Below are 12237 nucleotides of genomic sequence, written 5' to 3' on the forward strand. Positions count from 1 at the left end.
CTGAAAGAGCATCACCAGACAGGGAGCTGCTGTGCCAGCTAAATCAGGGCTGCTGTTCCATGATCTCTCTGGAGTGAGGGACAAAGTAAGAGTAGAGACTGTTCACATTGTGTAAGGCACACGTTTTGCAAGGTAGCACGTCAGAGGGTGGATTTTGCTAGCCTCTCCCTCCTTCAGCAGCATTTCCCACCAGCTGCAAACCCAGGAAAACCATCAGGAAAAGGTACTGCTTGGGGAGTGCAAATTGTGCATCACCTGGTCCTCAGCTGCTCCTTTTCTAGGGAATTGTTATGAACAATCACCCTCACCACGCTGAGTGAGCCTGGGAGTGATTCAGCACTGCACAGTGCTATTGTTAAGGAGGGGAGATTTGTTGCTGGACAACTGGACCATTTTGAAGAGCTGCCCACGAGCTGCAGATGTTCCCTTGCAGCCAGATACCCAGCTGTTTCACCTGGAGATCTTACTGCAGCAGGTGACATGACAGTTTTTGAAGGTCTCTTGAGAAGACTGACAGAGAAGGGATTTGATGTTTCCAGGCAAGGCACTCACTCCTCCACAGCCTTCCCCATCAGATATGAGCATCAGGCTGGAGACGGTCTGGGGCAAACAGCAACTCAACGGCACTATGTGGTGTCAGGAGTACAGAGGAGAGCACAATTACCTGAAAAAAGGGGAACAAGAAACAACAAGTCAAACTGGAAGGGACTGAGACAGTACTAATGAGCCATAGATAGTAACTGTTTTTTACCCAGCTCTAGGCAGGCTGTCTGCTTCTGGTGTTTACTGACAGGGCAATACAACTTGTCCAGTGAAACTGTCTGCTCGCTAATAACTGTAGTTAAATTGCTTTAAGGAGCATAATGACTGGTAGCATTGTATGCTTAATGAATGTGTGCTTTGACACATTTCTACCCACATCTTACCTTGTGATTTATTGTGACTGCCACTGGGTTTACTGCGAGGCATCAGCTGATGAAGCAGTGGTTTCCTCTCCTATAGCACAGATTTGAGTGATGCCTGTTTCCTCTCAGCTGAAGGTAAGGTGAGCACCACAAAAGTGCCTGCTGCAGGGAGCCAGACTCCCTGTTCAGAAACGTCTCCTCAGACCAGGCACAGGCTGTTCTGCACATCAAGCTCAACCTTGAGCAGTGTCAGATGTTATCACTTTGGTTTCTTCCAGTTTTTAATCCCAGATGGGTCTGATGAATGAAACCATCACTCACTACAACCATGATACACATCCTGCTGGGTCCAGGTATCTGTTTTCCTAATATATAATAAGTATATAATTTAGGTGTTGTGATAGGGCAAAGCTATCATCCAGGACTGAGCGTGTACACTCTTGCTGTGAGGAGCTATCTCAGGGTCAAAATCATAGGACACTGCTCTTACTGAGCCGCAAGCTTAGCAGTGTCCATAGGGTCAGGATTGCAGGCAGGGATCTGGGGGCAGATTTAATCATACTAGCCCACTTGAAAATGAATTTGCTTCTTCAGCGCAAAGTCAAGGAGAGGAAGTACAAACATCAACAACAGAGTATGTCTGTGTGTCCATTTATTGCAGCATCTATCAAATGCTGTCCATCACATGGCTAAAGTATGTGGTAATGCTGCATTTCAACTTTTTTTGTTGTTCTTTCATACATCTTTTCACTTCAGATACTGAAAGGATCCCTTCTGTATTGGTGATAGCTTCCCCCTCACTTCTCCTCTTCCCTTGTCCTCCCACACAATCTGCAGCAAACTGACACTGATTATCTCTTCCTTCGTGAGCCTGAAAAACTCTCTGTAACTTGTAGATGCCAAAGGCTGACACTGTCTTACTTATGTTACATGAGACTTAGACTACAGCACAGTATGTGCTCATCTTGTTATCACGCAGCTTAACTCTGAAAAACACGAAGGGACACGTTACCGAAGTTTTTTGAGTGTACAAGCCAAACATCAACAATAGCCATTGACAGATAAAAGCAATTTCTTCTTGGAGTCCTACCACTGAACCCTCAGGGGATTTGTGCAACTAATAGCAAGCCCAGAGAGAAAACTGAGATCTACAACTTTTATGTCTCAGAAAAGATGCTGCTGAATACAGCAGGACTTCTCTCCTTTCCCTCCAGTATCTCCAAGGGCTCATTGAGGGGGATAAATGTGAATGTTTGTTTTTTCCTTTTTACAGAGAAGAGGGGAATTGCCCTGATAAGTAATGTCCATCTCTTCTCCAGGCAGCTCTCTTCAGGACAGTCCTTCTCCTTGTTTCGTACTCTGTGCCTGTCTTACACCGTGCCTGTCTTTCATGCTTCACCTGAAGGGCTACCCCTCCTAGTGCAGCCAAGGTGGAAGAGCCAGGAGCTCCTATCCTGACCCACTGAAATCCAATGGGAAGTCTTCCCCCAGCAGAAGGCAGGGAAGGATGCAGCTAACATCTAAAGGTGCCTCTGAAAGAGTTTATCAGTCTGCCTACCTCAGCCACAACCACATAGATGGTAGTGCATGCCGGGAGAAGGGAGGGGGAAATATTATCTCATGCTCTCTCCCCTTTATTACTCTCCTGATTAAAGCAGAATAAGAGAAGTAATTTCTTCCTTCAAAAATAGGATACTTCTCACTAGTTATGGGGAGCTATTTGCCACCATCCAAAACCAAATGGTGCATAGGAAACACTGTATTCCTTTGTGCTTCTCCATGAGAAATAAAATTGTTGTTCACATTCAGATGCAGAACTGTTCTGTGGATGGAAACATGTGTCTCTTATTCCACATTTAAATGTCATTTGCCTAAACTCCAAACAGTTGCTGAAGTAATCAGTGCATCCTGTCAGTTTTTCTTCAGTTACTTTATTCAGTTTTTGTACTTACACATTTCTGCATTTTTCCAAGAGCCAGTAATTAGTATAAATGTTAGTGCTTTCTTTGACTGGAAGGGACTTGGAAGGCCAGTGTTTCCCTGAAGCCTGAACCTGATTGCCTGAACAGCAAAAAAAGGCTCTGTTAAACCCTGGCTTGAGTTAGATAAATGCCTGGCTTTTTGAAAAGAGAATAATCCTAAACAGGTGGTGCATATTCACAGCTATAGTGCAGAAATCCAGGTAAATCCAACAAACTTACAAACTTTTTTTTGGTGAGACACTTGCACAACTGCTTAGTTTCTTCTTTCTCTTCCTCCTCCCGCCTCTCCCCCGAAGTCCTTTCACCTCTAACACAGCACATTTGGATAAAAGGCAAGATGCAGTAAAAGCTTAAAATGCTTTAGGAATCTGCCTCAGAGGGTGACCTGCTGCCAGGGTTAAGCCAAAGCAAAGCAACACCAGATCCCATGTCACCACTGTCAAGCCTTAAGTCCCTCTAGAAAGCCAGTTGAAAATCTCCCTGCATAGTTCTAAACCAACTCAGATGTTAACCCTCTGTTTATCTTTCAGGGTGTCTTAATACATTGTGTGTGTGGATTAACTTGTCCATCAGTATGTCACAACTCAATTCCCCTCCAAGAGGGAAAATTTAATTTGCTATTTTGAGGAGATTACCAGTAGGTTAATAGGAAAGAATCGTGTTATCAGATCAAAAAAAACCACCGCTAAAATGGTGCTCCACCTTACAAAACACTGCTTGAGACTGCCTTGCAAAGACAACTGAAACACGGAAAACACATGTCAAACTGAGGGGCTGCTCTGCCTTTGGTTGGCTCTGTTTTGCTAATGATTTCTCACTAATCACAACTGCATTCCATAGGAATTGAAAACAAGATGTTTACAAGCCACCCTGGAAACTAGAGTTATGTTTATGATGCAGCTGGTTACACAGCACTTTAGAGTTCTTGTATTACCCTGTGTATCTGCAGTACTCAACACACACCTGATTGGTCCTCCAGAATTAATGACAATTTTTAACATCTCAGGTGCCACCAGAGCTCACCTATCCTCCTCCTCTCCCTCCTCCATTCAGATGACAGCTACTGTAGTCAAGTTCTGCTGCCAGAAAGTGGATGAGGCAAAGACCAGCCACATGGACATTACTGAAGCTTCACTGTGGGAACCATCCTTCTTCCAGGAGTCCAACAGCACATTCAAAGGACGCAGAGACTTGGGGCTTTCTCCACATCACCTGCTTCAGGCTACTTAAAGTCTAGTGGTCAGGTATCTATCAGAGACACCTGGCCAGACACAGGAAAAGTACAGCCGTATCCAGGTTAATTTATTTTGCTCCTCACCCTTGCTAGTTGGCATGCCTGCAGGATTACCCCTCATAAGTCACTAGGTGGTACCCAGACTCCTGAGTATCCCTGCGCTATGTCCCGTAGTGGACTGCCAGGGAGCCTGTAGCTTTTCGGACAGCAAATGTTTCTGTTTATAAAGAATACAAAGACACTAATCTTTTGAGACATGATGAAAGCTACTTCAAATTAATGCCAGTCTGTTCTGAACTCTCCAACCTGAGTTTGAACTTTCATTGCTGACTACAACATGTGAAAAAACAGATCCTTGGTGCCTGAATACTTGTTGCCAATGGATGTTTCACAGCAAAACCCTAACATCATTTCTGCCCATCTGGCTGTGGCTTTCTGTAGGTTTGGTACCAGTGCTATAGGGAACACTATTTGATGAATTTTCTTAGTTTTTGTTTGGATAGGAACTGTAAGTTTAGAGCTGTTTTTACCTGGGTACCAGGTTTGCGTGTTGCTACCAAATCCTTCACCATTTTGACCTCAGAGACTGACACTCCACCAACCATAAAGATGATCAGAAGAGGATGATCACCAGGGTGAGGGCGATTCACCTGTAAAACGAAGGAAAGCATTATTTGTACTTGCTTCACCCAGGTCCAAGCCTATGGATTATCAGCGATCAGCTCCCTGAGTGGCTAGAGGAAGAGCAAAGAGGAAGCTCAGAAAGAAATATTCATGGAATGCTGTAGCAGCTGAGAGGGAAATCAATGGGGGTGATGCCCAGTTAGAACTAATTAACTGTTTCCAGGGAAATAAAGTCTCCATGGATTCCATTGAAACCTATGGGAGTTTCTCCTGAAGTCTCAGGGTTTCTCCCTCCATTCCTTCTTCCTTACTTTCCTCCCTTTCCCAGAGTGGGAGGAGAGTACTTGGGTGGATGTTTACTTTGGATACACATGCACAGGAGACTTTAAGGAATGAGGGGTAAATTACTACCCAGTAGAAGCAAGGAGTCCAGCCTAAACATGCTAGAATCCCTGCCTGAGGTCAACATGGAAAAGAATTTTATGCAATGTGTTTTCACCGGTGCAGTGAATAATCTTTTACAATTCATCCAGTAAAAATAAATCAGATCCATTATAGTCTAAACTCAGTTTCTAGCTTGTTTCAATTCAGAGTTTTCAATGCTTCTATGAGAGCCTTGTAACTAATATAGAGAAACTTTAGCTCCAAGAAAATACTTGTTTCATTTTTCTCCAGTTATCTTTAAAATGGCACAAACATCCCACTTCAGTTAAGACTTTATAAAACTGCATTATAATTTTAAATGTGAAGGTGATGCTTTACCTCAGTTTCCTCTTAGCCACTTCTAGAAGTTTGATGAAACTTTGCTGTTTCCTAGCAAACTGTTTCCTTCTTGAGAAAACACACTCCCCTGACACTACCTTGATCCAGTCTTTGGGAGGATGTCAACAGAGCCCATGCCATTGCTCTTGTCACATCACCCTGGAGCATGAAACACTCCAAATGCTTGGCTCTGAAAAGTGACAAAATAGTTTAATTCCTTTTTAGACTCTCCACCTCCTTTCCTTGCATGAGCATAGGCTTTTAACAGCATTCACTTGACAGAATGAAAGTGATGTCAACCATGTTTGGGCAGAGCAGGGTTCTTTTGCTTTCCCCACCACAGCAGATTTCTTTGATCCTTGTGGCTCCAGCTCCTGGAGGAACAGCTCTTCTTCTTCTCCTTATTGTGGCTTTGCTATATTTAGTCTTTTGGCACTTTTTCATCCTGAAGGCTTTCTGCCTGGTAACCTTCAGCAAGGACTCTTCCTTTTGAAGCTAGCACAGGGAGATGGCATGTTCTCTCTCCAGGCTAGCTGGCTTTGATTACATGGGGCTCCCTGTTCAATGCTGCTCCCCAGGCAAGGAGCTCTTGAATTCCTGAGAGTCTGAAACTAGTACAAAAGCCTTAGAGAGATGTATTAGTGAGTTGAGTATTTGCATACTGGGTATTTATTCTCTAACTCACACCCACTTTGCTGGCCATCTTCATCGAGCTGATGGCACAGATAGCATATACACCACAATTCCAGGGCACTGGAACAGGCTTGCCACGAAAGTGGTCACAGCACCGTGCCTGCCTGTATAATACTCTTGGGCACATGGTGTGATAATTGGGAATGGTGTTGTGCAGGGCCAGGAGCTGGACTTGATGATCCTTGTGGGATCCTTCCAGCTCAGAACATTCTGTGATTCTGTGATTCTATGATTCTTAATATCCCTCCTAGCAAAAACAAACTCATGATAAACATGCATGCAGAACATTGGGCACACTGAAAGGACACCCAGTATAGGAATCAGAAAACACAAGCTTTCAGGGTAATGCTAAAGAAAAAATGTCCTAACAAATAATTTCCTTCAGTCAAAATAAACCTAGATCCAAACACATGGTGCCTATATAAAACTTACTATTTTTCAGAAGACTAAAGTTCAAACCACAAATTCCAGAAATGCATATTAAAAATACTATTAGTCATGCAAACTCTAAATTAAATTAAAACAGAAATGAACAGGGCCTTGGAATCTGTAATTTTGTTATGCTATGTGTAAGTATTTTGAAGGAGGACAATACTTTGGGTACAAAATACTTGGCTGTGTTAAGAATGCAAGTTTCTGCCAATTTTTTTTGTTTGTTTGTTTGATAATACAACCACCCAAGACTCTCTCTTTGGAAGGAACTGGCTGTGTGTAGCTAAACACAACTCATTTCAGTGATAGAGAAGAACTGAAATAGATTGCAACAAAGGCAATGTATATCTTCTGGGATCCTTCTACAGTTTGGTTAATTTGGGACATTTCCACAGCCTCTGAATTTACTGTGAAACCTGAATTTTGCAAAAATCCCTGAGTGAAATTCACCTTCAACTCAAAATGCCAAATGTTAAAAAAAATTCGGAGAGCTGCCTCAGGCAATTAGAAGGATTAACCAAAAACCCCTCAAAACCATTACGTTGAAGTGAAAGAGCCCAGAGGAAGTGGGGATGGTGCCCTGAGCCAGCAGAGTGTCCCAGCAGGACATCAGTGCCTTCCCTCCAGCTCTGAGCTCACCGTACAGGGTATGCTGGGATGCTGATGGTCAGAGAGCTCTTTGCCAGTGCACGTGTCTGCGTGGAGGAGAGAGAGGGGAGGAGGTGGGAAAACAGGGTGGCAGTGGTCAATAAAACTCTAAAACTGAAACAGGAAGGCATGAGAGGACAGGTATGTTCTCACGGCTCATGGCAGCTCAAAAACCACAGTTTTTTTCTCTGAGGAAAGTCAGCAAAAACAACTGTTATTGTTCTGTAACTCACCCAATAAGGACAGCAGCACTGATGATTCTGGTATTTGTGACCAACCAAAAACCAATTAATTTAGCTGAATAACTGGAAAAAGGAAAACACGCCAATCACCAGAAACTGGCCTTCTGTGCAGGGCACTTGTTATCAATAACAGCAAGCTCAGATCATAAAAACCCATGTGTTTTATGTTTTAAAGCAGCCAAAAGAGGAGTCCTTGACGCAGGGGGGCTTTTTCCCTTCACCATCCCTTAGCTTCAAAACAAACACACCTGCCAGACAAACAACTTCTGGATGTGAGCTATCTTTAAAAGTCTGTCCTGAGTTAACACACCTGAGGCAATCACCAAAGTATTATTATGTGAATTGGTATTTATATTCAGGCATTGAGAAAGAAACAAAAATAAGGAAGCTCACAAAATAATTACTATGCTGATGGTGTGATAGTGTCAGAAATACAGGCTGGTCAGAAACCCATTCACACAACAATTGAGCACATGCCAGCAAGCCAGGCTACAAACCAAGGGAGCAAGCATGGACACATATTTGTGAGGTATGTGATGATGCCTACAAAATATTCATCCTACACAAAGTTCACTTGCTCATCTCTGAAATATTCTTTATAGTAGGATGTTTGTTTTACCAGGAAAGATGCGCTTACAGATACATATTGCCAGAATATATTTATGTCTCTCTCTTGCACCGGATTTTAGGCTTACTTGATTTTGTGCTCAATTCTAGCTTTCTTTGAAATAACAGAAAAATAACTTTGTTATTCTGTTAGTGAGTTCTAGAATAGTACCAACACAACAGTCAAAACTATTTTTGTCACCTGACTTTAAATGCAGGTCTAGCAGGAATTTGCACAAAAGAGAAAAAAAAAATTGTCTTTTCTATTACCGTAGAATCACAGAATCAAGTTGGAAGGAGTCTTTGTAGCTCATCTAGTTCACCTCCCTGCCCAAAGCAGGGCCAACTTCAAAATTGTATCAGGTTGCTCAGGGCTCTGTTTGGCCAACCTTTGAATATCTCAGAGACGGAGAATTCTCTGGACTTAACCACTCTTACAGTTGGTATTTTTTCCCTTATATTAAACTGAAACTTCCCTTGCTGCAATTTGTGTCCACTGCCTCGCACAGTTTGCTGATGTCTCTTCTATGCTGAGGGGTGATAGTGGTAAAACTGAAAGAAAAACACTGGGCACAGTACTGAAATGTACTGTACTCATTACCATAGTATTGATGTGGTTTGATGTAAATCTGGGGCTGTTTTCAACAGAGAATTCAGGATATGCAGTAAGACAAGGCTGAATGTACAACATGCTGGCTACTCCATACTTCAACTCTGTAAATATTTAGTGGACACTTAGCATGGGCTAATTTGTAAAGCAGAGTAAATTCTTGTAGAATGACTGTCTTAAAACATGCTAAGAGAATCCACAAAGAAATTTCTAACTAATGGGCTTCCTTCCTCCCCAGTACAAGTTGAACAATATCTAATTATAGAAAAGGTATTGAATATAGAGCTCCTCCTTCATGCCGTGTGAGACCAGATTGTTCATACTTACTTCTCTCCTATCTGAAGGCTGCTGAGTGTCTTTAAAGTCCTTTGATGAGGTGCCATGTGGAATGCCTTTTGGAAATCCAGGTAGATAATATGAACTGACACTCACATCAATTTATTTGTTGGGTATCTCTGAAGAGCTCTAAAAGCTATGTGAGTTAGCACTTCCTTTAGCAAAGCCACATTGTCTCTTCCCAGATATATCATCCTTATTTTGGTGTCCACCATCACCCTTACTTAGATGTTCAGTCTGCTCCATTCCTCTTGTTTTGTTATGTCCGCACTGTACCTACAGTGTAGTACCTCAAGCTATTCCCAGTCCCCCTTCAAGGATTTAACTCTCCTAACCTCCCCTCAAGTTCTGCTGAACAGCATAATAAAATCAGCTACTGCTGCATGATGCTCTGACCTCAGGAAAATCTTACAGATGAGCTTGGGAAGGCTGGTTTACCTTCATGAACATACTGAATCCAGTTTTAAGGAGATCAGTGAGGCCTGATGACATATGCTCAATATCAACAGGATCGGGCCGATCAGGATTACAGATCTCTTCCACTACCTGTTTCAGCAGAGGTTTGTAAGAAGCCTGCACAAAGAGAACAACACATTGTGAGTAAACCTGTTTAGACTCAGTGCAACCACAATTCTAAGCATTTTATTTCTATTAAAGCTTACAGAAATAACTATCCCAGAAATGAAAGCATTCAGAGAGTTTGTGACCTTGACTGCAGATGGCATGCACCAGCACAACTTCAAACTGAAAAGACTGGAAGAGAGCCACACATTTACTCTGCCCCATGTGTATTGTATCAGTTATGAGAGACAAGGAAGAAAGAGGGGGCTTTTACTTTCTATGGAATCTTTTTGGAGGTAATACAGAAATGGATAACCATATGGATGAGACTCTGTCGCCCATTGTGCACCCAGATCTCATTCCCTTTTTAAGGATTTTACAAACATCTGAACAGGAATTTTTTTTTTTTTATTGACCACTCCTGCCTTCCTCCAAGTGTCACGTCCTCACTAAGGTCTGGATATCAGCAGGGCAGGGAAGAGGCCAACCTGCCTGTTTGTCCCTCATGGGAGAGCAGAGCTAAGGAGTCCCTGTTAGTCCTTTAGCTTCCATGGCCTTGGCACACCACAACGCTTCCACCTGTGGAAGATTTCTGAAAAACAGGCCAAACAACCCCACCGTTGTGGGGTTGAATATCATGAATGTCATGAATGTCAGAGCTTCAGAGAAGTTAGGGGCTAGGAGAAGTGGAAAATGTAAAGGTACAAATGGTCAACATGCTGGAAGGTCTATTCCCAAAGGATAAACCTTGTATCCTCTCAGGATCCACAAACCCAGGCTGAATACGAAGTAGTAGCCTAATAATTTCCACATTCTGATACCAAGGTTTAAACCACTCTGACATCCTGAGAAAATTTTTAAGATAAAACTTTTAGGGACCAATGGAAAGATCTTTAATGAAAATTCAAGCTTACTTGGTTTACAGATGGAGCTTTGTTTTACTGCTTTAAACTTTGCCCAAACTGCAACAGAACCACGATCATTTCAATAAGTGCAACCATCTCAGAAAATGAGCAACTTTAAAATTAGCACATTTATTTGGCTTTGGGACTACCCCAAGCATATATCACCCCTTAGGGGCGATTTCCTAGGGGAATCAAGCATAATGACATTAGTTTTGTAAAGATGATATCTACAAGAGACATCTTGCAAGGTAATAGTAAAAATGGATGGAAAATAAAACACAAGCCACTTGGCTTGAAACTAAAATTTTCTGGAGTCATTAAAGAAATGTTTTTAATCCAACACTTTAGAGTGAGAAACAAAGCTTACAGTTTTTTAATACAATCCTGTCAACAAAGATTTATACAACTCATCTAGTTCTTCTCACAACATGTGCATAACTTTTAGTTGAGCCAACAAAGCAAATTACAGCAGACATGAGCTGCAGGATCTTTTAGAACATGTCAAGATTTCTGTCAAATCTAGGCACGCAATAAACAACTGTTTGAAAATACACATGCAGGCATGAAGCCCTATTTATAAAACTCTGTTTAATATCTTCATAGATGAGGAACAGAAAAACATTAGGAATGAAATATTTTTGGAGCAGAGATCAAATCAGAGTTTAACAGTGAGGCTTACTCCACAAAATTAAAGGAAAAATATCATCTGACTTCAGACAAAACTATGTATTCAAAAGACGTCAAAAAAGTGGTATGATTTTGCATGTCTGAATTTTCATCACCAAAACTCAGTGCCCTTGAAAACAACCCAGTCAGACTATGCAGATACTAAAATACAGACAGTTTGATCACCTACCTTTTGTAACTATAATGGTCTCAAATATTTCTAAAAATCTTATATGACTTGAAATTAATCTACCAAGTTTTTAGGGATTTTTTTTTTGTACAACCCCCAACAGCTGCATTGGTTTCTATCTCACATAATGAAACTTCTATCAACTTTAAATTTTGGCAGGCACAAATTGTGTTCAATAGCCGTTGAAAACCTCAACAGCTATGGGACACACCCTGACAAGATTATAAAGGGGAGAAGAGAGAGAAAAAGGGAGAGAAAGAGAGAGAATGAGAAAAGGAGAGTGAGGGATGGAAGAAGGAATGGAGGAAGGGAAGGAGGAAGGGAGAAATATACCTAGATCAAAATGAAAGTAGTTTCAATAACAGGCAAAATTCTGTTCTTGCATGGTCACTACATGAACTAGTTTGATAACCTGATGAAAACATATATCATTTTATGTAAAACATACAAACTACAATGCTACAAAAAGTCCTAAGAGGCTATCCAATTCCCAGTTACTTATCCATAGAAACCTTTTTATGAGTCTTAAGAAGAAATGGAGGCTTCCCAGCTTTTAACAGATAAAGTAAAAAAGTACCTATGGGCTAAACCCATTCCCATAGCACTAAGCAGGTCTGGGGATGGGTATGTATTACAGCTGGTGGTGGGGTCCGAGGCTGTGACCCAGGAAGAGATGACCGGTCCAGGGAGATGGTCCCGAAAGGAATCGCCTTCCCGGGGTCCGGTGTCTTCCTCTCAGCTGCTGGCAGAGGGGCCCTTGCAGAGGCTGTCAGCTCTTTAGTGATATCAGCTCGTGATTCCAGCTCAGCTCTGCAGGGCAGCCTCCAGGCCAAACCAGAGC

General features: G+C 42.1%; 1 protein-coding gene across 1 annotated transcript in view; it reads right to left on the reverse strand.

The window, feature by feature from the left end:
- Positions 1-530: 530 nt before the first annotated feature.
- The window catches only part of SCFD2 (sec1 family domain containing 2), a gene marked incomplete at its 5' end in the record, with an annotated part of 194953 nt that continues 183246 nt past the window's right edge, over positions 531-12237 (reverse strand). Inside the window, 3 exons of the mRNA XM_008641529.2 lie at positions 531-664; positions 4652-4771; positions 9513-9647. Coding sequence (XP_008639751.2) covers positions 572-664; positions 4652-4771; positions 9513-9647 — 348 coding nt within the window. The remainder of the gene's footprint in view (positions 665-4651; positions 4772-9512; positions 9648-12237) is intronic.

This window comes from Corvus brachyrhynchos, unplaced genomic scaffold, assembly GCF_000691975.1.
Source record: "Corvus brachyrhynchos isolate BGI_N302 unplaced genomic scaffold, ASM69197v1 scaffold17, whole genome shotgun sequence".
In the NCBI taxonomy this organism is placed as follows: domain Eukaryota; kingdom Metazoa; phylum Chordata; class Aves; order Passeriformes; family Corvidae; genus Corvus; species Corvus brachyrhynchos.